Below are 25093 nucleotides of genomic sequence, written 5' to 3' on the forward strand. Positions count from 1 at the left end.
TTTCAGTTTCAGGAGTACAACATGGTGATTTCACAAGTCTATACTCTACTCAGTGCTCGCCACGATAAATGTAGTCATCCTCTGTCACCATACAGGGTTATCACAGTATCAGTGACTACATTCCCCCTACTGTGCTTTTCATCCCCCTGACTTATTTATCTTATAACTAGAATTTTGTACCTCTTCATCTTCTTCACCTATTTTGCCCATCCCCCTCCCCCACCCCTCTGGTGACCACCAGTTTGTTCTCTTTATTTATGAGTCTGCTTCTGTTTGTTGTTGTTGTTTATTTGCTGATTTGCTTTGTCCACTGTAAGTGAAATCATATGAAATTAACCTTTCTCTGCCTGACTTATCTCACTTAGCATTACACTCACAAGATCCATACATGTTGTGGCCAATAGCAAGATCTCATTCTTCTTTATGGCTAAGTAATGTTCCATTCCATGTGAATGCCTCATCTTCCTTACCCACTCATCTATGGATGGACACTTAGGTTGCTGCCCATTGTCTTGGCCATTGTAAATAAGTATATATCATTTCGAATTGGTGTTTTTGGTTTCTTTGTGTAAATACCCAGTAGTGGAATTACTGGATCATATGGTATTTTTATTTTTAATTTTTTGAGGAATCTCCGTACTGTTTTCCAGAGAGGCTGCAGCAGTTTACACTCCTGCCAACAATACGCGAGGGTTCCTTTTGCTCTACATCCTTGCCAACCTTTGTTATTTCTTGCCTTTTGGGTACTAGCCCTTCTTGACTAATGTGAAGTGATACCTTGTGATTTTAATTGGCATTTCCCTGATGATGAGTGATGTTGAGCATCTTTTCATGTGTCCATTGGCCATTATGTCTTCTTTGGAAAAGTGTCTATTTGGTCCTCTGCCCATTTTTAATCAGATTATTTGGGGTATTTTTGGTGTTGAGTTGTATAAGTTCTTTTATATATTCTGAACATTAGCCTCTTATTGGATATGTTATTTGTGAATATCTTCTGCCTTTTCATTTTGTTGATAATTTCCTTCACTGTGAAAAAGCTGTTTATTTTGATATAGTCCCAATAGTTTATTTTTGCTTCTGTTTCCTTTGCCTTAGGAGACATATCCAGAAAAAAGTTGTTAAGGCCAACGTCTAAGAAATTACCACTTGTGTTTTCTTTTAGGATTTTTATGGTTTCAGGTCTCACATTTAGGTCTTTAATCCATTTTTAGTTTATTTTTGTGTACAGTGTTAGAAAGTGGGCCAATTTCATTCTTTTGCAGGTAGCTCTCCAGTTTCCCCAGCACCATTTATTGAAGAGACTTTTACCAGTAGCCCATGATCCTGGGCCTGTTGTGGTCCCCAGGGGCAAGAGGATCTGTATCAGGCTTCAAATCTGCCCTACCACGATTCCCCACCCCGACCCCTGCCAACGGCCCCCCTGATACTCCAGGTCCTCCAGGATATGGCCATTACCACTTCTCTCACTTCATAATCTGGAAACTTCCTTTTCCCTCCATGGTGCTTCTCCTGCACCTCCTACCCTTCTCTTCCTTGACACACGACCGTAAAGCCACCAAAGCCTCCCCTGTATACTTCCAGTGTATTGTTCAAAGCCCAGCAGTGCCTGCCCCCTCCTCTGCCTTCCCCGAGGTGCCCATTGGGAAGGGTTTTGCCATTCCCCCTTGCCTCCTCAACGCCCTCAGTTAACACCTTAGTCACAGAGTGTGTGTGGTTTAGAGGGGAAGTGCTGCAGGTGGCAGAATCAGTCTACCTAGAAGACCAGAATCGACTGTAGGTCAGCAAGCAACTAGCCTAGGTCTTGGCCCAGAGTCAGTGTTCAGGAAACAGAAAGGAAAAACTTCACGGAAGTTCTTGGAACTCACCCAGCAAAGACTGAGACAGAAAGACATTCTAGAATCCTAGAACCAAAGTCTGGGGCAGTGGAGAGGGCCCTCAAGCACCTTGTGCAGAGTGTCCAAGTCAGGCTGAGCATCAGGGACACCGGGGCTGCTGTTTAAAATGCAGAAGTTCTGCTGACCACAGACACGTGCCTCAAGGGCATGAGTCAGAACAGACCACAGCTGACGATGGGCAGCTCCAAAGATGTCAGTGGGAGAGGTTTGGGGATGCCTGGTCTGTGCTGCCGCCCTAGGACTGGGAGCTTAGGGCAGGAACAGCCCCAGATGGAATTGGCAGGAACCTGTACATCCTTCAGTCCCTCGGTGCAGCCTTCTGTCTACTGCTTTGGACCCAAACGTAGTGTTTGTCCAGCACTCAGCTAGAAGCTGGAGCCATAGCAGTGAACATGCCATCAAAAAACACCAAGGAGCAGGGGGCCTGCCGCTCGGATGAGGTGTGGGAGGGGCAGTGCAGACAGGGGTCAGCCTAGTCTCATGGGCAGGACAGACAGACGGAGAACAAGGAGGTAACCCACAGGGATGGGAAACCGAAGGAAGAGAGCAGTGGCCAGCAGAGAGGACTGTGTGTGTACAGGCTCTGAGGCCTGGGAGCAAGAGGGAGGCCTGTGTGGCTGGATCCCAGAGTGCAAATAGAGGAGCAGAGGGGCAGGCACTGGGGCAGGGGAGGCTGCCACAGGGGCGGAGGCAGGGCCAACAAACACATGAAAAGGTGATCGACACCACTAGCCACTGAAGAAATGCAAATCCAAAAGTGCAATAGATACCACCTCATGCCACTAAGATTAAAAACAAAACAAAACAAAACAAAACCCAGAAAAGAACAAGTGTTGGGGAGGCTGTGGAGAAACTGGAGCCCCTGTGCACTGCTGGAAAATGGGGCAGCTTCTGCAGAAAACACTTTGGTGGTTCTTCAGAAAGTTAGACAAACAGTTTCCATGTGCCCCAGCATTTCCGCTCCTGGGGTACGTACCCAGGAGAACTGGCACGCCGACAGTGAAGGCTCATGGCAGCATTATTCATAATCCCCAAATGTAGAAACAGCCCAAATCTTCATCGACTGGCGGGCAGATAAGCCGCAGTCCATCCATAACGGTACACTACCCAACCCTGAAAGATAATGAAGTGCGGATCCACGCCACAGTGTGGCTGAACTGTGAAAAGCTCTGGTTGGGTGCAGAGGCCAGTCCCGAAAGGCTACATGCTGGATGATGGCATTCGTGCGCGATGTCCGGCAGAGGCCGATCCCTACAGACGGAAGACAGGTTAGTGGTTGCCAGCGGCGGGCGGGGAGGGGAAGAATGGAGTGACTGGTTGATGGTACGTGGGTTTTGGAGGGTGGGGTGATGAAAATGTTCTGGAATTAGTGGATTAATTAATTCGAGTCAGGCCTCTGCTCAGCGGGCAGTCTGTTTCTCCCTCTGCTTCTCCCACTGCTTCTCCCCCTGCGCATGAGCTCTCTCTCTCTCTCTCAGATACATAAAAACAATATTTTTTAAAATGTTACTGGCAGATTTCATCACACACACCCCTATTAAGTACAATTTTTAAAAGTGGGGGCGGGACAACGGGAGGGCCGGTCGTGAGGCCAGCGCAGCAAGGCAAGGGCGGACTGGAGAACTGGCAGACTTCCTGCCGGTTGGGCGCACACTGCGAAGCCTCTCGGAGGCTCGTCGCGCGCCCCGCCCGAGCAAAGCTTCCCTCGCCGCCAGGTTTCCATAGGAGTACGCGGGGAGCTCGGGTACACAGGAGCTGTGCGGCCGTGCTGTGCAAGGAAAAGGCAGCTCCAGGGGACACTGTAACCCGTTCATGGCCATTCAGTAAATGACCAAGTCAGAACAGTCTGGAGTCACACTGCCCGCCTCCTTATCTGGACTGGGCCCCTGGGAGCGCCCTGTCCTTGTACAAAGTGTGCCGCTGATAACAGCAGTCTTTCCTTGCTTCCAGGCCCTCCGCACCTCTGGGCCTACCAGACGGAGCTGCCAGCCCTGGGGCCTCTTAACCCCGAAGCCAGGAAGCAGTTTTCTCTCGGGGAACCAAGCGAGGCTCTGCCTCACTCCCTTTGTAGAGACTTCCCCAGACTCCCAGATGGATCGTCCTCATTCGGTTCAAGAGCAAGAAACATATAACATGTGTTCTTACTTCATGGCCTCTGTTGTTGGCCTGGGAAGTCACTGAGAGGAAAATCAGAGGCAAGCGCAGGCTCTTTTCCTGAAAGCATTCATGAAAATGTTAACTTCTGAATTGGGTTCTCTGCTATGGTTCCAAGTTCATGAAGCTGTCATGGAAGGTGGTTCCAGAAGGGCAAATCATAAGAAGACAGGGAAGCCCTGAGGGTGTCTTCCCCAGTACCTTTCCCCCACTTGTCCCTTCTGCTTTATGCCCTTTGCTCCTTCTGGCCCCCTAGCCCCCACCAGCCTGGCACCCCAAACTTCTGGTCTCGAAGATGGGGTTCATGTGAAGATGAAAGTATGACACTGAGCCCCATGTGTAGCTTATAATACTTTTTGATAGGGTCCATGACAATTATGACTTCAAATCATAAAAAAAAGCACTGCTGATTTTTCTCAGGGACCTTGCTTTTTCCAACAGAATTGGTCCTCTGAATTGTGAGATTGTATCTTTCCCCACAGGACTCAATAGACTTCTTAATGACAAAGACAAAAAGCAGCTGTCCACCTTATTCTCTGAGCCGACTCAGCTCTTCCAGGGAAGAAGGTTGCTCCTCCATGGCCTGGACGTTCTCCAAGTGCCTCCTAGGTCTGGCAGGGGTCTCGGGCAGACATCTCCTTTAGGCACACGATGTACTAGGGCCATGATACTTTTAGCGGCTCCTGAAAATATTTCACTTTCTTTTCAAATCAGAAGGGAGACAATGAACTTTTAGACAGAAGAAAATATTTTAATAGGTACTATTATGTGGATTCATAGACATTCATATGAATTGACATCCTCATCTTTATAGCAAGAGTCATAAACTATAGTTGTTATGTATATTTTTAGTGAAGAAGGGGCCCACAAAAGGGGAGGTGTCGGGGCCACAGATGTCACTGCAACCCTGGGCCCCCCAGCAGGGAGGCACTTTCCCTCTGGTCATCTCATTTCCGATTCTGATCACCAGCAACCCTGCAGAGAGGCTGCACTTTGGAAAAAAGAGCTCGTTGGTGTCACCAGTCCTGAATGCCCCTTGCTGCCATTTCAGGGTCCTTTTCTGCCATGGAGACATTAGGTGGAAGAGCCCCTACTCCGGAGAGGAGAAGCTCTCAGTCTACCCCCAAGCCTCATCTGCCACCTTCTCCAGCTACCACTGGGCTGCCCGGAAGAGAGCAGCATGGTCAGAACAGCACAGGTAAACGTTAACCACTAATTCCGGTCAGAACCATCATTGTTAAAACCTCCATTTGCTGTGAGGCTATAGTTGGTCCAGGTCCTGGGGGTGCCCACAGAGTGCCAGCCTGGCTCAGTCAGGTTCTCCACAGAAGCAGAGCCAAGAGATGAGATAGACAGATGGACCTAGATAGATGGATGGCGGGGGGGGGGGGGGGGGCAGGTGAATGGATGAATAGAGAGATGGATAGATTTGAGGGAGCTGGTCGCAAAAATTGTGGGGCCTGGCAAGTCCCACATCTGTAGGGCAGGCCAGCAGGCTGGAAACTCAGTCAGGGGTTGCTGATGTCATTTGGAGGTAGGATTTCTTCTTTCAGAAACCTCGGAAGCCCTTTCACTGAGTGTATGAGGCCCATCCACGTTATCAAGAATCAGCAGTCTTCTTGAAGTCAACTGATTGTAGATGTTGCCTACTACTACAAAACACCTTCACAGCAACACTAAGATTAGTGTTTGATGGAATAACTGGGACCACGGTCTGGCCAGAGTCACACGTAAAGTGACACTCATGTTGCCCAGGCTGCATTGATATTGGTCAGAACTTGCTGGCTTATTTAACTGTTTGAATCCTCTGTAATTGTCTGCCTGCCTCCCTGGTCAGGAAGACCCAAGTCAGGTTCTCAACCAGAAGGACCTTGAACCACCCAGCCCAGTGTCTAACCCTTTGTCTAGGTCAAAGCGACGCTCTGTCCCCAGGGCCCCTTGGTGCAGCTCATGCCCCTTGCTGCCATTCCCTGCCTCGTCCTGGCCCCTGTAAACAATGGCCAAAAGTGAGCACTGTCAGTGCCCTCTCTGGGTAGTCCTGTTCTCTGGGGCTCTGCAGTCCTAGATGCAATGGCAGGAAGGACCAGCCCAGGGTCCTATCTTCAGGTTCTTGGGCTTTTTCCTCTTGTGGGAGTGGAGGGCAGGGACTGAATGTCTTTGCCTTTCCAGCAGAGGGAAAAACACAGCCCCCTCCAGGGGTTCACACTCAGAGGAAGCCACTTTAGAGCTAGGCTACCAACATAGGACTCCAAACCCCTCCCCCCTCCATGTTGTCCTAGAGCTTGGGGGCTAGCTGAACACACTAGAAGCATCTAGAGTTTGTTGTTCAAACTACAACTCATGACCCACATGCAGTTGTCCTAAAATCACATTTGCAAACCTCAATCAGCATATTTGGAAACATGAAACAGAATAAAAAGAACATAATAGAAAATATTCAAGTGTATCATCTTAGTCCTTGTGGGCTATGATAGTAACAACAAAAAACTATACACTGGGTGGCTTAAACAACATTTATGTCTCACAATTCTGGAAGCTGGGAAATCTAAGATCAAGGCAGCAACAGAGTTGCTGTCTGGTAAGGTTCATAGACGGCCATCTTCTCACTGTGTCCTCACTTGGCAGAAAGACTGAGGCAGCTCTCTGGGTCTCTTATGACAGCACTAATCCCATTCATGAGGGCTCCACCCTGATGACCTCATCACCTCCCAAACACTGGGTTAGGATTTCAACATATGAATTCTGGCATATTCAGTCTAAGTAAGCATCCTGCCCCGGCTCCTCAAATTCATGTCCTTCTCACATGCAAAATACATTCATCCCACCCAACAGCCCCAGAAGTTTTAACGGGTTCTGGCAAGAGCTCTAAATCCTAAGGCCAAAGGCTCATCTATACCTCATCTAGATCCCCAATGAGCAAGACCCAAGGTCTGGTTCATCCTGAGGCCAATTCCTCTCCAGCTATGAACCCATGAAAGTGAACAAGTTATAGTGGTGGGATAGGCATAGGATAGTCACCTTCCAACAGGGAGAAATAGGAAATAAGAAAGTGGTAAATGGATCCCAAGTAAGTCTCAAACCAACAGGGCAGACATTAAACCTTAGGGATCCAGAATAATCCCCTTTGGCTTGATGCTCTTTCAGGCCCACTGGGCTGGCAACAGTACCCTCCAGCTCTTTGGAATGGCCCATGGTGGCTCTCTAGTTAGGCCCTGCCCCCGAGCTGGCTCTCTGCTGGTACCCCAAGGTTATCATTGGCTGGACTCCCAAGCCCATGGCTCCATGTGGCCTCCCTGTCCTTTGAAACCTAGGTGGGGACAGCCATGGCCTGATGCAGGGACCCTGAGCCTTTGGGAAAAAGTCATGTTTGCAGTGGAATAGCATTACCCTCCAGTCCTATAGGGTCTAAGAAGTCCAACATTCTTTCTTCATTTTGACCTCACTTTCTTTGTCTCCTTCAGTCCCGGGTGGCAGTGTTTCTGCTGGTGTCATCTCACCTCTGTGCCTAACCTTTGTTGATGATGGTCTGTAGTTTACATCCATGCTATTCTCCATATCAAAGGGTTGCTTGGCTACTACTTTTAGGGTTCTCATTTTTCCCAGTATGGGTGGGCTAAGAATTCTCCCAGTCTGAGTTATTTCCTTTTTGCTGAACAGTCCCATCTTTAAGTCACTTCTTGCTTCTCACATTCCACTATGAGCTGTCAGGAGGAACCAAGCCTCACCTTCAACGCTTTGCTAGAAATCTCTTCAGCTAATATTCTATTTCATTCATTGCAAGTTCAGCCTTCCATAAAACACAAGAATGTGAACACAGTTCAGCCAGGTTCATTGCCACTGGATAACAAGGATTGCCTCCCCTCCAATTGCCAATAACATGTCCTCATTTCCATGTGAGATCTCATCAGTGACCTTTTCCATCCAGAAGACTGAGGCTTTGTCCCTAGCACCCCTCTTTCCTTCCTGAGCTCTTGCTAAAGGCCCATGCACAGCAGTGAAGGCTCCAGTCTCTACTGTTCCAGAGTTGCTTCCACATGTTTAGAGATTTGTTACAGCAATGCCCCACTTCTCAGTACCAATTTCTTGGTCTGTTTTGGCTGCTGTAACAGAATACCATAGACTGAGAAGTTTAAACAGCAAACATTTCCTCCTTCCAGTTCCGAAGGCTAGGAGGTCCAAGATCCAGGCACCAACAGACTTGATGTCCGGTGAGAGTCTACTTCCTGATTCATAAACAGCCAACTTTTCGCTGTGTCTTCTCAAGATGGAAGAGGCAGGGGAGCTCTCTAGGGTCTCTTTTATAAGGACGCCAGTCCCATTCATGAGGACTCCACCCTCACAAACTCATCGCCTCCCAAAGGCCTCATCTCTTGATACCATCACCTTGAAAGTTAGATTTCAACATACAAGTTTTAAGGACACAAACCTTGGGAGTATAGTAGTATCTTAAGTAGCAGTCTAAGTATTGATTCATGAACCTTTTGTTACACTTTATACTGATTAATATGCGTACTTGTGTTGGGGGTTGATGCAAAACGGATTTCTTAGTATAAAAATGTTTGAGGGGTGCCTGGCTGGCTCAGTTGGTAGAGCATGTGACTCTTGATCTCAGGGTCATGAGTTCGAGCCTCACATTGGGTTTAGAGTTTACTTAGAAAAAAAAATGTTTAAGATAAAAAGTGAAAAAATAAGGTAAAAATGTTTGAAGTCATCAATGTAGCCAAATAAGCCATTGTGCAGATGGGGAAACTGAGACCTAAAATTAGGGATGGGACATGTTTAAGGTCTTATAATGAGGAAGAACAGAGAAGGGTTAGAATCAACAAGTGGTCACCTGACCTAAGCCCACATCCTCCAAGCTGCCTGCTGAGCTGTGGCAGTAGCCCCCTAGGACTCTAAGACTTGACATCACCAAGGAAGCTCAAGGTCCCCTAAACAATCCCAAGCACATCTTAGAGGAACAAAAGCTGTTTTTACTGTGGGTTGGATTTTTTAAAGTGTGTTCAAGTATGCAATACAGTATTGATAATCATTTTACAAAACATTGGGTCGTGCACCTTAAATATAAACAATTATTTGTTGTCAATAAAGCTAAAGAAAAAAGTCTCCAGGCGTGCCTGGCTGGCTCAGTTCAGTGGAGCATGCAACTCTTGATCTCAGGGTTGTGAGTTCAAACTCCATGTTGGGTATTGAGATTACTGTAAAAAAATAAAATAAAATAAAATCTTTTAAAAAAAACCTCACCCCCCCAAAACTGCATTCACCTTTGGATTGCAGTCACAAATTCAAAGTAATTTTATTACTTAGGGGATGCTGTGTTTTTGTATATTTCTGCCCACCTACTATCCACTTTCCTGGCTTCTAAACTCTCTTTCTTTCAGGGGTGTTGTGTGTCTCCACACCAGCCAGGGTTGACTTGAAGAATCACAGCCAAGGTATAGAATAACAGGGTTATCGTAGGACGAGACCCACTGCCTGGGGTGGGGATTGAGGGCTGGTGGAGGGCTCTAAGTATCAGGCATTGAGCTTGCTGTCACCCAGGCTAACAGTCAGGAGGGAAAATGAGACATGGGCAAGAACTAGGGCAAACTACTACCCCCATCTGTCTCTGGCCACCTCCAACCTGGGTACCATGAGTGACCTGCAAGGGAAGCTGGTGCCTCTCCCCAAGAGCATCACACACACTTGACCCCCACTAAAGGAAGAAAGCTGGCAGGAGCTGAGGCAGCTACAGGACTGGGACCCACCCTGTGTCAACAAGAGGAGCCACCAGATCGGGGCCACTGTGTGCAAACTACCACAGCACTGGCTTCTACTTAACTTACGTTTTCCAAAAGTCATTCGATTCTCCTGTGGTCTCCACTGACCAAAAGCTGTACCAGGAAGGGGTTTCAGGCACTGAAGAACTGGTTTCACTAGACTGGCATGAAGCAAAGCCACTGTCTTTAACCATTTTTTTTTTAAAGATTTTATTTATTTATTTGACAGACAGAGATCACAAGTAGGCAGAGAGGCAGGCAGAGAGAGAGGAGGAAGCAGACTCCCCGCAGAGCAGAGAGCCCAATGTGGGGCTCGATCCCAGGACCCTGAGATCATGACCTGAGCCGAAGGCAGCGGCTTAACCCACTGAGCCACCCAGGTGCCCCTGTCTTTAACCATTTAGTGAAAGAAACAATAGGGGCTAGAAGTCTGGAAAACTCCAACATCGTGAGACTGGCTGTGTGTTTGTTCCAGGGCCTGATGTGGTTGGGAGCAGGCAAAGGCAGCTTCGTACTCCTAACACTGCCTCCTCACAGACTTCATATCACCTTGTAGTCTCTGGGTTCGAGGCCTCATTTGCTTATAGATACAGGGTCCTAAGAATATTAATAAGCCAGAGGCCCAGTTCTTGCCCCTACTTGCACTTAGGCTCCGGAATGTTTATGTCCCTAAATCATGTTTAACTCTTACCTCCCAGTGGGATGATACTTAGAGGTGGGTCATTTGGGAGGTAATTAGATTTAGATGCGGTCACGTGGGTGGAGCCCTATGATGAAGTTCGTGCCCTTATAGGAAGAGGAACAGAACCCCTCCCTCTCTCTCCGCCATGTAAGGACACAGCAAGATCGTGGCTATCTGCAAACCAGGAACAGGACCCTCAATGGGAACCAAATCTGCCAATATCTTGATCTTGGATTTCCCAGCTCTAGAACGGTGAGAAATGTTTATTATTTAAGCCACCCAGTCTGTGAAATCTTGTTACAGTAGCCCAAATTGACTAACACACCCCTTAAGTATTTCTGGGAATTCCCGAAGGAGCTCTTGTTAGTGTTCACAAACCGTCTTCTTCCTCTTCAGAATTCATTCCCATTTATTGATATCTGCTGCCCAGGGATCCCTTTATAGAAACCACCCTGCTACCTGGCCAAAAGCCATGCCAAGGGTCTGTTCCTGGTACTGCCCAAACCGCCCACACCTCTTCATGACACAGCAGACTGGGGTTCTAGCAGGAAAAGAGAGAATACCCTCAACTATCTTGGGCACATTTTGTTCTCTTGGCTCTGAGAAGCAAGGTCCATTGGGCCCAGAGGCCATAGTTCCCTCAACAGAGCTGTAATTCCTGCTGCTCTGGATGAAGGGCTTGCTCCTGGGATTCACAGTCCCAGCCACCTAACACTTCCACCCTTCTACCACCTGGTGACCCCACCAGTCCTCAGGCCTGTGGAATGCCTTCATGTTCTGCCCCTGCACGTCTGGAGAGATCTGTGGACTGTTTCTGAATCCTTAAACTAAGCCCCTTGGTAACTTACTTGGACTTTGTGAGTTAGCCTATCTACTTATCCCCCTTTCCTGATCTCAGCCCCCAACAGGAAAAATGTCTCCCCATCGCTCACTCAAAAGGAAAGTGGTCCTGATTTCCTCCCAGCATCCTTCCCTCAGCTGGGATGGAGGTTCAGCCCAGGCTCTCAGGATGGATGCCCCCCCCTTCCAACACTGTTCGTCCTTTTCCAGATGGGAACACAAAATTTACAAGTCTTTATGCCCCAACCATGGGCCTGGCTGTTCTTATAACCTTCTGACAACTTTCATTTAGAAAGGGAAAAACCTGCCAGAATAATGCACACTACTTGAATGGCGTCCACGAGTTGGCCATATGAGCATTCCATGTATCATGCTATGGAAGATAGAAGTTGTAATGACAAGAAAAGTGTCTTGCAGCTTGGCATGGGACTGGTAGCAAGACCTCACAGGAGATCATCAATAGGGGGGTGGGGCAGTTCACAAAATGGCAGCCGTTCTCAGAACACTGTCCCCTTGGAATTTAGAGAAATGATGGTACCTTTCTTTTCATAACAAACAATGGTTTGTTATGGAACAATGCTTATTAGTCCATCTCTTGTGCCCTCTGCATCCCACTTCACATTACCGTCAACTGTCATGCTCATCTCTTTTAAAACTTGACCTCAGTTCAGAAGAAAGCAAGGTCTGTTCCAGAACAGAACATCTGTAAGTGCACAGTTAAGAGTGTTCCTGGGGCCTGGCTCTGTCCAAAGGAATTCCTATAACTCTATCAGGGGTCACCCTCCCAGGTGCTTCAGGTAAGGGGAAACCTTAGGAAGGCCTTTTGGGGCCGGCCTCCCAACTCACTGCTTTCCCCTCGTTGCTGTGGTCAGTTGTCATTAATGGGCCCCCTAGTGAAACCTTTGTTGGATGGCTCTAGTCATTCAGTGTTAGCACCATCTAGCATTTTCCTTGGGTTTCCAGCAGACGTTTGTCCAAAGTGGGCATCTTGAAGTATAAATATAGACCCCCAGAATGACTTAGTGGTCAAGGGGTGCCCTGGCATCAAAATGATGGTTCCACCAAGGGCCTCCAGCCTCCCCGGTCTGGACAAGAAGTTCTCCTCAAAGTTGCTTCCCTCATGATGATGTTGCCCATCCTTTGTCAAAACAAGTTAAAAATAAAAAGGTACAGGGCTGCCTCGCTGGCTCAGTTGGTAGAGCATGCAACTCTTGATCTTGAGGTCATGAGTTCAAACCCCACATAGAGCTTAAAATAAAGAAAGTAAAAGAGAGGGAAAAAATTAAAAGGTAGAAAAAATTTCCCAATAGTAAAATAAGCTAGAAAACAGCACCCTAAAAGGAAAGTAGATTGAGTGGCAAAAAGTAAACAGTGCTGACGACAAAGACAAAGCCCAGCAAAAAGAAAGCCCACAGGGGACCCAAAGAGGTCAGTGACCACAGTTGTGGGCAGCAAGGGCGCTGTGGCCAGCCAGTGCCAAGCTACCTTCCCAGCGGGGTCTCCAGAGGTAGTATCTAAGTCTTGGGAGCTACATACATCCCACCCTGAGCTTTGAATGGCAGCCTCTTAAAAAACACAGGTGTACTTTGGGTGACACAGTGGTTTGCAGTCAACAGATATCTCCTCCCAAGCAGATCAAGGGCAGTACCCCTTGAGAGCATCCTCGTAATTTCATCAACCACAGCTCTCTGGAGTATCTCTGTCCTGAGATGTGCCCTATGTTGGCCCCCCAGGGTTCCACTTGGCTCCACTGCCCATGGAACTCCCAGTCTAATGGGAATACTTTTTCCTCCCTGTTTTACTGAGGTATAATTGACAGATAAAATTGTAATGTATTTCAAGTGCACAATGTGATGATTTGATACATGTAGACATTGTAAAAGTATTCCCACAACTGAGTTAATTAGCACATCCATCACCTCACATATTTACCTTTTTTTATGAGAACATTGCATTTCTCCCCCCGCCCCAGCAAAGTTCAGTTATGCAGTCCAGCACAATCAACTATGGTCACTATGTTTGACATGAGATCTTCAGACCTTACTCATCCTATAACTGAAAGTTTGTACCCTTTGACCAACCTCTCTTCATTTTCCCCTACCCCTCAGCCCCTGGCAACCAGTTTTGTGCACTCTGTTTCTGTTGCCATGAGTTTGACTTTTCTCCCCTCATTTTAATAGTAGTCCACCTTGTCCCCCTTTCCCTTATGCTTCGTGTTTCTCATGCCATGTTTAAGAAATCTTTCCCTACCCTTAGGTCATGAAGATATTCTCCTTTAAGATCTGAAAGCTTTATAGTTTAACCTGTTACATTTAAGTCCTCAGGCCACCGGGTCTTGATTTTTGTGTGGGATGTGAAGTAGGGGACCTATTTCATGTTTTATCCCTGTAGATACCCAATTGTCCCTGCATACTCGACTGAAAAGACGATTCTCTCCCCACTCCTGTGCACTGTCTCCTCTGTCATAAATCAGACTTTATCTGTGCATGGGGCTGTCTCCAGGCTCAATCTTCTATTCCATCAGTCTGTCTGTCCAGCTTTATACCAAAACAACAGAATACAGATGTCTCTCAATAGCTACTGACCCAGGCTGTGTTCACTAGGGATTAGAAGGCTAAAGGTTGGGTATAGCCACATTAGTAAGGATCTAGAAAATCAGTTGGAAAAGCCTGAAGTTGGTGAGAGGTGGGGCACAGTGTTCCCTAGCATGTCCGGGAGCAAAAGAGAGAGATTCTTAGGAGGATGAGTGGAGAATCAAGTTGGGTCTCAGCATGGGAGCATGAGGCTAACAAAAGAACACAGGGATTACTGGGGTGTTCAAGCTGAGATCACAGGGGCCTGGATGAAGGAGAAACAGGGAGGGATGCATCCAAGAGACACTGAGAAGAGAAAGTTAAGATGATGGCATTTTGTTACGACTCAGTAGAAGAGTAAGGGGGCTGGAGACTGAAAGATAATGCTAAGCTTTCTGGCCCAGAAACTGAGAGATGATTCTGGTTTGATGAAACAGACCCACAAAGTAGTCAGGGGAGTGTGTTTTCTGCTGTTCAGTCCTAAGAGTTCAGTTGGAGCCCCCGAGAGCCCGAGTGCTCCCGACTGAACACAGAGCCCACAAGCCGGGCTGTTGAGCATGACACGTCACCCGTGGCTTTGGGCTTTGGGAGTTGAAAGGGGACTTTGAGTCATATTCAGGCCCCCTTGGGTAGTGTTGAGTGCATTCTCTTTGCAGTCCAAACCCGGCTGGATCATAAGGACATCCCTGAACACACCATTTGAAAAGTAAGCCATTGTCTTCCCAATGGCAAAGGTTACCCAGATTAAAACAACAGCAGCAACAAAAAATAGTGACCAAAACTAAAGGAAAAACTAACTTGAAAAACAACAACAACCCAATTAACCCTAGGCTAATTCACAGAACACTATAAAACATATCTAATATTGAGGGGTGCCTAGCTGGCTCAGTCCATAGAGCATGTGACTCTTGATCTTGGGGTTCTGAGTTCCAGCCCCAGTTCAGGATGGAGATTATCTACAGAGAGGGAGGCAAACCGTAAGAGACTCTTAACTCTAGGGAACGAGCTGAGGGTTGCTGGAGAGCGGCGGGATGGGGGATGGGCATTAAGGAGGGCCCTTGATGGAATGAGCACTGGGTGTTACATGCAACTGATGAATCACTCAATTCGACTCCTGAAGCTAATAATACACTGTATGTTAACTAAATTGAATTTAAGTAAAAAAATTAAAAATAAAAAAATAAAATCTTTAAAGCAGAATAAATAAAAGGTATTGCAAATACTTTGTAAATGCTTAAAATATTCTTTTTTTCTGTCGGTCTAGTCTGTTGAAATGCATGGCAACCTTCCTCTCCATCTCCTGCCCCTGCTGATCTGTGCCAAAGCATTCAGGTCTCATAGTATTATGGAAAGGCAAAAGCATATTTACAGAGACTGGATGGGTATAAAGAGCAGATAAACCAAGTCTCTTGAGAAAATAAAATCCCAAAGCAGATTATATACGTTGTAAGAAAACTAAAACAGTGTTCACAACTCAATTACACCACCAATCGGGTTTTTAGAAAGAGACCATTCACATTTTAGGTCATAAAATCATTCCCTTAATCTCTTAGACAGCAGATAAAATTGAGATTTAAGATAAGATTTGCTTGGTTAATAATGATATGAAAATCTTTGGCAAATAATTAGGAGGGATTTGGCTGTATACGAACCAGCTAATTCCAACACATGTTTAACAAAGAATGGGCTAAGGGAGGAATTGGTATTTACTTTTTCTTCTTCTATATGAAAATGGAAAGGCCTCTCATTTTGAATACTACTGGGGCTTGCCACGAAATCAAAGGTGCTATGGGAGCACATCCTGGGCATGAGGAAGGGGCTGGACCAGGAAGTCTAGGCGCCCAGAAACATCTTCCCCTGAAAGACAGCCAGAGTCCCCAATCCCCTGAAGCCAAACTGTGGCATGGGCCACAAAGTTGTTATCTTGAGTTTCTGTAGTCACTTCTCCTTTGTTCCCTGGCATGAGAGCCACAGCTGACTTCTCCGGGGCCTCAGGAAGTCCTACGCTCAAGCCACCCAGCTTTCAGGTGTAAGGGAGTTCCGGCAAAGCTAAAGACCACATTCCTCCACTCACTTACCCAGGCGCTCACTCCTCCGTTAATCCCACCTCCAAAATTCTACATCATTTACTTCTTCCCTTTGTTACCTCTCTTAGCCACGAATGTGAGCTCCGTGAGAGCAGAGACTTTCATTGGCCTTGTTCAGTGCCGTACCTCTTGTGGCTAGAACAGCGCCTGCCACACGGTGAGCACCCATTAAAATATCCGTTGAATAAGTGAGTAAATTGTGGCGGAAGGAGGGAGCAAGGTGTTGGAGTTCTCTTTAGAAATGCTTCACAGAAAAGGGAATCCCAGAGATGGACCTTGGAAAAGGAAAAGGGTCTTGGTGGCTAGCCAGGGTTGACTAGCACCTGGGCCTGGGACAAGCAAGAGAAATGGCCCAGGGGTGGGGAATTGCCTGCAATGTTCAGAGAACAGAGGGGCCCTGCACAGGAATGTGGGTGTCAAATAAGATTGGGACGGAACCAGCAGGAGCGGTCAAAACCAGATAGAGGTGCTGCGTGGTCTCCTGCGCGTGTTGGGGTCTAGAGAAAGAAATTTGACGTCCACTTACTCCAAAGGCCAAATGCCTAGTGGAGCCAAGACTTGCAGCCTGGGAGATGGCAGGAGACCTCAGATTCCCTTTACCGAGGACCTACTGAGCACCTAGTGTGTCTGCAAGAAAAGTCGAACTCAGAGGGAAAAACTAGCAGCAGAAGGTGTAACAGGAAGGGCCCTGGCAGGGGAGGAGGAAGGGGGTGGGACCCCAGCTGGGCCTCCCAGTCTGGCTGTCAGTCCTGTGATGGGCACAGGCCAGCTGATCCCAAGGGCCCCTGCAGGCTTGACATTCTGGGACTCTAATTAAAGAAGCGAAAACTTCATTCCAGAGAGCTGGGAAAATCCTTGGGTTCAATTTTACCTCCCAGGGCTGGCAGTTCAGCACGCTCAGAGGCAGTTAAAAGAAATGGAATGGAAATCCAGAGAGCCTAATTGTCCCTCGGCAGACTTGTTTGCTTCGAGATGTCAGCAACTCTTGGAAGAATGCAGGGGAGCAGCCTTTTCACAAGCAACTGTCTGTAGTTCGGTTTCTGATCTTTTCTTTATACATTGCGAAGAGGATGGGTCCCTTAGGCCAAGAGGAACTCCAAGACCAGGATCCTTCCAAACTGAGCTTGCAAGAAACCAGATAAGAAACGTAGAGCTGGGGTCCAGGGGACCACAGGGCCACTCTTGTCCTAAACGGGTCTCCGTTTTCATAGAAGTCAATCCCACGAGCCACAGAGAGGGAAGTTCCTATTCCAAAAGGCTCAGCTGGGCTGTCCTCTCTGGGTCCAGCTTAGGGAAAAGGGCTCTGAACTGTGAAACAATGGGAGGCTGGAAAATCCACAGAACCCTTCATGAAAAACAAAATAAGTACACTCCTCACACGAGCTCTAATCGCAAATTTCTGTGGTTCGACTGAATTTCACTATCTAGGAAGGGTGAGGGTCACACAGTCCAAGCAGGACGCCGACCCCGGGGAGGCCCCACAAAGCCACTCAATGTATGTAAGGTTGAGAGTAAAAGGCTTCCTATCAGTTTGGGGGTATGAGGTGAGTGAGTGGGGAGGGGAGGGAGGAGGCCAAGTCCCAAGCGGGTTAGGGTTAGGGTTAGGGTTAGGGTTAGGGTTAGGGTTAGCTTCTCACCTGCTCCCAGTGGCACCATCGCTAGGTGGGAAGCAGGGGTGTGGTCCGAGGGGAAGGGTGAAAGATCCATCCCTGGATCGTAGATGGAGGAGCCTGTGGGTTATTCTAGGGGAGGGGCCTGGGGAGGAATTAGGAAGACAGGGCTGGGCTCCAGAGACTGGGGAACTCCCTTCAGGCATTTCCTTGGTGGTGTGTGGTAGAGGGGGGCAGGGTGCTGAAGTTCAGGTTTGGTCCTAGTCCCTTGGAGGGGGAAGACGGTTGGACATACCACTCTGGCACTAGGGCGAGAGGGAAGACCTGTGATCTCGTGCAGGGAGCCCCTCACCCACCCTCCGCCTCCTCCTTGGTCACCTTGGCCCCCAGGTACTCCACGGGTTTCTGGTTCAGTAAGACCCCTCTGGAGCCACCAGAGCCCTGTGTCTAGAGCTTCGGGCCCCCGCGCTGTCCCAGGGGTGGGGTCCCGTGGGGCCCAGCTGCCTGCCCCGAGTGGGGCTTGGGGCCCCTCGCCAGGCGGGCCTTTTCCGGCCCCCGTGTCTCCGTCCCAGGCTCGTCCCGTCGTGGTCTGTCTCTAGGGCCGCTCCTCTGCTCCATGGGACCTGCCCCCGCTGGCCCTCTGAGGAGGACGGGGGAGAGGGCTCGGTGGGGAGGGGGGCCCCGGATGGCAGCCCTCGGCTGTCTCCTCCGTGCATTCCCTCCGCACTGGGGACACGGGCCATCTCCGTGCTGGCGGGCAGGCTTCTGCCACCAGGGCCCCGTGTGTGCATCCCCTGGGCCGGGACCTTCCTGTGGACCAGCGACCCCAGTGGCCTGCTGTCCTTTGCTGAGAGGCCCCACACCAAGGGGGCGCGGGGGAAGCCACAGGCCCACACGTGGCAGTGGCCTTCCGCTTGTGGAGAGCAGCCCGTGATTCAGGGGCCGTGGGAGACAGGCAGACGTTCACGTGGGAGGCAAAGGGGACCCGGAGCTGAGGCCCCGTGCCCGCATTCCTCTGACAGCCTGGGGGTGTCAGAAGAGGGTGGGGGGGAGGAAGGGTGCGGGGAAAGAGGGAAGGAGGGAAGCCTCGGGTGCCCATCGGCAGAGCCCCGTCAGCCGGCACCAGGGCCCACTCGGGACCGGGGTGGCTGCTTCTGAGACGTGTCCGCTGTTCCCAGGGACCGTGTGCTCGACAGAAGTCCCCTTCGGCAGGTGACCGGGGTCAGCGGACCAGGCCAACAGAGTCCCCAACGAGAAAATCTCCCAGTAGCTCTGGCCTCGGGCCAGTTGCTCGTGGTGGGCTTGGATGGGGCTTCTGGGTCCTCTGGAGTCCACAGGCTCCCAGAGTCCGCAGAGAGCCCTGGCCAAGGACACTGGGTCCCCGGGCTGGCCCTGACTTGCCCATCCCCGCGGCTGCGGCCTCTGCCCCCTGGGGGCCTGGTCTCCGCACTCGCTCCGCGACATGGGCGGGAGATCTGGAGGACCCGAAGGGCCCTGCCTGTCCCTCGCACAGGCTCTCGGGGCCCGGCTGGCTCAGGGCTCCAGGCTCCAGAGCCACCCTGGGTCCGCTCTGGCCACCTGATTGATGCACGGGGATGGGAGCCCGGCCAGCCTTGGGTCCCTCGGTCTCCATCTCTCGGTCTTGTCACCACTCCAGAGGCAGGGTGCTCCCTCCCACTGTAGGGCTGAGTAAGAGTATCATCTGCAGCTCGTCCTCCCCCCACGCAGGGCAATGCCAGCCCAAGGCCCCTCTTGTCTACCCAGTGTGGGCTCCTGGGGCGCGGGCTTGGTCCCTGGGCAGTGTCCTTTGCTTGTTTGCTGCCTCTTGTTCATTTTATTTTTAGCCCACTTCACCAGGCTCTCTCTGGCCTCAGCAAAATGGGAGCGTGCCCAGAGAACACGCACGCAGAGGGTCCGCTGAGGGGCTGGGAGGCCAGCCGAGAAGCTGTTTGCTTCGCTTCTTCTATTTACTGGTACACTTGGAAACTGCTATTTATATTTTAACCCTCCAGGGACAGCCATGAATCTGTGGATAAAGAGTTGGTGTATTTCCAGCCTTGGAAGTAAGAAATAATCAGTAGTTACGGACCTCACCGAGACTGCCAGGGTGGAAGGCTGTGGGCAGGGCGGCCCTGAGTGGGAGGCCCTGGGAGTGGCTGCGGGGGGCGGGGGGCGGAGGTTCACCATGTCCCCACCCCCTCAGCTTACGGGGGCTGTGCATTGTGACAATCAACATGAGCCAAGGGCAGAACAGGCCCGTGAAAAATGTCAGGGCAATCAGGTAAAGGTTTCACACCTGGGAAAACGGAGACTCCAAACCTCCCCCTGCTGCAGAAGGTGCCGGAGGTCCCTCGGACGGTCAAGTGGCTAAGCTGGGCCAGAACCAGGGCCAGGGTTCCTCCCCTTGGTGCAAGAAGGGGTCATTCACAGGCCCAGAAGCCCCCTCTCCCCTTGCTCCACCCTGCAAGTGTACGTGGCCGGCCCGCACCCCGCCTCTGAGCAGGTACAGAGGGCCCCGTGGGCTGCGTGTGGAAAGTGGAGCTAGATGAGCTGCATCCGCCCTGGTCCCACCACTGGCTCCCCAGAGGGGCTGACAGTGAGGCCACTGAGGGGTCCGTCTGGCTATGGGAAGCAGGGGTTGCCCCAGTGGATACTGGAATCCTGTCTCTAGCGCAGCCCAGGCTTCGGGCCCTGGTCACATGTCTGACCCCAGCTCTTTGAAGCTGACTGGGAAGACTCCCAATATTAAGACTTCTCCACCGAGAGCTGTTTGGGTCTCGGATGCCCCAGTGTTTGGTCTGCTATAATGGCGATGTTTGGGGATGCTTATCCGTAAGCATTTTAGCAATCTGCCGAGTGGCCTGCTTGTTGTTTTTCGGAGCACTGGCTGCCGTCTGTGCAGCTTACTAACGGGAGACAGTTTAAGGACGTGTGTAGACACAACTGAGTTCTTCCTAGAGCAAGACTGGCTTTTGGGCTTCTCAGAACTTAACAGGAGGAAAGCCACCGAAATCCCTGCCCCCTCCCACGAGGTCTCTTTGCCTTGCTAATGACACCCAGCACTGCGCACTCATGGTGGAGAAGGGGGGTTTCTGTGGAGTCTGACAGCTCTAATGGTCCCTTTTGCCTCGCATTGTGCATTCTCAGCACGAGGCATCTGCTGGCTCGCTCTAGGCCTCTGATGGCACTGGCCTGGAGGAAGCCACCACCTCCCCCCCCCCCAACCCCCTGCCCGGGTTACCTGCCCACTCACCCTGGCCCAGCCACCACACCTGGGAGAGCACAGGTTTAGCTCAACTCATGGAGCCCATAGTTTACAGCTAAATCTACATACATCATAATCTAAAAGCAAACATTCGTCTTTGATCGCTCTAATTTATGCATAGAATCAGTTTACTGTTTTCGTCTTAATTATTATTTTTTTGAATAGCTTGGTGGCAGAAACTCCAAACCTGCTGAGTTTCATATTTTACTCTGCAACTTACTTTCTTGTGTGTTTTTTTCAATGTAAAACATCTCATTAATACAGGTAATCTGGATACTTTGTTTCAACCTTTCATGCTCATAGAACAAACCGAATGAAAATGTAGCTAAATTGTAGAGAAGCCTTTTCTCCATTTTGGGGGGGGCGGGGTCTGGAGCAAGAAAACGAAGAAAGTTCCAATCAGACGTATGTTCAGGGATGTGAGGTTCCATGAGATTTCCGTTAACAAAGCACTCAGGAGGGGCACCTTTCTTTTCTCTGCCTTCATTTCCCGAAGTGTTTGTCAGAGAGAGGCTGCTAGGGCCCCCCCCCCCCCGCACAGTTTGGTGAGGGCCCAGGGGCCATTTAGGCGGGTCACAGGCCACAGGCCACAAGCCACAGGTGCAGCAAAACCAGCGTCTGACACCATCCCCCCCACCCTGTCCGCCTGCTCCCAGCAGCCCATCAAGAAGCCCGGAGGTGATCCGAGAGCTACCCGACTTCATAGCCTTGGCCTCAGTGGCCGGAGGAAACTCCTCTCGGACCTCAGCCTGGAGTTTGAGGCTCTTGGAGGCGCCTTGGAGGTAAGAGAGGGCGCTGGAGGCAGAGGAAGGCTCTCCCTCTCGGCGCGTCACTGAAGCATCTCCCCTCCCTCCAGAGCCTGGGCGCTGTCGGTCCCCGAGCCCGCCCGCTTTGGCTGGGGACCCAAATTGCGGGAAACAAAGAGGCTATTTAGGTGCAAATATCCCTAATGAATGAAGAAAGGAGATTCATTTGCCAGATTATTTAAAGCAAGTTGTCTAAACCGTTTCTCTTCAGCCAGCACGCTGGCCCTGGGGGCCCTGAGGCACCGAGCAGCCCTCCAAAGCCGGGAAACCCCGCTGGAACCGGGACGTGCACGGAGCCCCAGGCGAGCAGAGTGCAAAGGTGCCTCCCCCGCGGTCAGGGACGCTCCCGGGAGCAGCTCTTTGTGACTAGGCTCTTCGCAGCCAGCAGATCCTAAACCGGCCTCGTCGCCTGAGGCCGTCGACTGAGGGTGAGGAAGTGGCCAGATGGGACTGGAGACTCCTTGGCTGTTTCCTAGCTGGCTGGGCTCCTCTCTGGTCCCTGCTGGCGGGGCTGCCCGGGCCTCCGCTGCCCGCCCCGTGCTCTGCGTTTGGCTGAGAGTGGCTGGCCGGGAGCCAGGCTGGTGAGAAGCGGGGCTGGCCCTGGAGGCCGCAGCCTGGGACTCTTCCAGTCTGGCTTAGGCAAAGGCCGCGGCAGAAAGGAAGAATCCCAGGGCCGGTGCTCATTGCCTTGTCTGCCGTTCCTCTCTCTACGCCAGTGTTCAGACCTTCTGCAGGCTCCACGGAACAGGAGCGATACTTTCACTACGTGCGGATCGAGGAACGCAGAAGGGCAAACAGCCGTGTATGCACGGCAGATGGCGCCTGCTGTACACAGGGCCCTGTGGTCTCCCGGCCTTGCTGGCCCCCATGCCTTCACTTGGCCCACATTCACCAAGTGCCCAGTAGGGGCCAGGCCTGTGTTTCCTGCTGGGCCCAAAGTGACAAGAAAGACATGGCCCCTGCGTTCTGTAAGTGCGCGGTCTCCTAGGGAAGGCAGATGGGAACCCTGCATGGTCTTGGAGAAAGTACCACAAGGCTGCAATTCAGGTGTCAGCCGGTTGGTTCATGCTCTCTCTGAAGGCTCTAGGAGAGGATCGTGCCTCACAACCTCCAGCTTCTGGTGGTCCCTTGGCTCGTGGCCGCATCCCTCGGGTCTCTGGCCTCGTCTTCACATGGCCTCCTTGTTCTCCCCTGCGTCACTCCTCTTCTTAGGACACTTGTCATCAGATTGAGCCTGCCCCCTCCAGCTCATTTTGAAATCCTTAACTTGATTTCATCAGCAAAGACCCTTTTCCCAAATTGGATCACAACCACAAAACCACCCTGGCCAAGTAAGTAAATGAGTAAAAGCAAAAGAAGAGAAGAGAAGGAAAGAAGAAGAAGAAGAAGAAGAAAAAAGAAAAGAAAAAAGAAAAGGGAAGGGAAGGGAAGGGAAGAGCCCCATGAGGGTTAGAAACATACTCAGTTTGCTTGGGTTCTGCCCTTACTCACAAGGTTTTGACAGCTTCCCAGTGCCTGAGAAATGCTATCTGAGCCACTCAGTTCGGCTCTCAGTATCCCGTGGCCCAGCCGACCTCTCTAGCCACGCTCGCCCCACACCCCACCCATCCTCACGTGCGTCCATACCCCGTATTAGTCCCCCTTCTCCCCAGCATACCCTGGTCTCCTCCGTCCCTGGGCCTCAGCTCACTTCTTCCTCATCTAGGATATTCCCCACACCTGCTCACCTTCCTTCCACCTTTCCAGGCTCAGCTCACCACTTCCTAGAAGCCTTCCTAGTCCTGCAGAGCTGAGAATGACTCTCTGCCCTAGTTCCTTCTCGAGGGTCCACGGGTCCATATCAACCTGGCCAATTCTCCTAACAGGAGTTTCTCTCCTCAGGGGATGGAGTTCAACTCACCTTCCAGTCCCGGACACCTCGCTCATGGTAAGATACACAACTGATTTCTACAGAAAGGAATCAAAGGCGATGTGGGTATCTCTCTGCTTCTCCCATTGCTCAGTTGGCAAAGATGTTAACCAATTCCGGGGACTTGGGAGCCAGCTGAGGTGGAAGGGATCTAGAGTCAGCCAGTATAGCACGTGGCGTCCAAAGTTCCCGACTCCTGCCCTGGTCGCCTCTGCTGCTCTTTCTCTGCAGGGTGCCCTCAGTCCAGAACCTGTCAGACACCCCCTTGTCTTGGCAAAGTTGTCTTGGCACAGGGACTTGGGATTCACTCTGTTGACACCGGAGATGAACGCAGATCTTGCCCAGACTGCCCAAGGTTGTGCAGATGTCTCCCAAGGCCCCTTCCTGCTTCCTCCTTGTTTCAACCAAAGCCAGACGTCTCCCTCTCAGTTCTTCTGGCTCTAGGAACCTAAGCCCCCCGCCCCCCACCCCCAAGGCCATGTGTAGACATCATACCCAAACTGAACTCAACAGCGCCCCTAGAGTCTGTGCCCAGAACCTTCCTAACAGGCCCTCCTCAGGATGCACAGCCCTGGGTGGGGGGAGCCATCCTCAGTGGCCCCCTGTGTCCCGCCCACTCAGGGACTGGCTGGTTTTGTCCCCAGCTTCTTCTCGGCCCCCAGCCTCTGCCCACCTGCTCCCATGGGAGCATCAGCCCAAGGACTCCACCCTGCCATCACTACGGTTGGGGGAGGGGGCAGAGCCCGAACTGTGACATCAGCCCTAGGATCACATCCCGGCTCTGCCTTCTGCTTATGACCTGCTCTGAGCCTCCGTTCCCAGTGAACGCGTTCATTCACTCACGAAACAAATCTTGAGAGCCTACTGTGTGCTAGGGGTCCAGGGTGCAGCGGTGAGAAGTACAGAAATTCTTCCCTCCTCTGGAGGTCACAGCTTGGTCTCTGAAGCACGAGACATGCAAATAATCATGATAGGGGACGGGGCTATAATGTTGGGGCCCAAGCTGGGCTCTGACGTGACTGCACATAGAACCCTCTACCAATTTCCCCGCTCTCAAGCATGATATTATAAAAACACAGCGACAAGCTGGGGGCTAGAGAATTCTGCAGCTGCAATAAAAAGTCATTTCTCCTGCAAGGATTTCAGGAAGAAAGAATTTTTTTTTTTTTTTTAAGAAAAGCTGTGGGTGTATTTGGCTATCACAAGCTTAGATAATCAGCTGCTCCTAATGGACAGGATGGGCACGAACACCCCAGAGCCCATCCTGAACAGCACAGAAAGCCAAAGTCAGGTTTCCATGTCACCAAAATACTGTGTGTCCTCCATTTTCGGACGGTGTCGTGGTTAGGATGCAAATAATTTGATAATCGTTTTTCAGGAAGAAATAACGCAGCAGGGGAACTGCATTGAGAGTGTCCGTGGAGAGGGGCAAGCGTCGCAGCATCAAGGCAGGAGAGGGCATGGGCTCTGAAAATTCTCTTGGCACCCCACCTCCCGTGTTTCCGTCCCATGG

General features: G+C 50.6%; 1 protein-coding gene across 1 annotated transcript; it reads left to right on the plus strand.

The window, feature by feature from the left end:
* Positions 1 to 3099: 3099 nt before the first annotated feature.
* LOC116582392 lies at positions 3100 to 24686 on the plus strand. The gene is made up of 5 exons (XM_032329740.1): positions 3100 to 3163; positions 4451 to 4658; positions 5101 to 5247; positions 21522 to 21647; positions 23553 to 24686. Exons 1-5 carry the CDS (start codon positions 3100 to 3102, stop codon positions 24022 to 24024), a joined length of 1017 nt encoding a protein of 338 aa, XP_032185631.1. The 3' UTR covers positions 24025 to 24686.
* Positions 24687 to 25093: the final 407 nt, after the last annotated feature.

This window comes from Mustela erminea, chromosome X, assembly GCF_009829155.1.
Source record: "Mustela erminea isolate mMusErm1 chromosome X, mMusErm1.Pri, whole genome shotgun sequence".
NCBI lineage: Eukaryota > Metazoa > Chordata > Mammalia > Carnivora > Mustelidae > Mustela > Mustela erminea.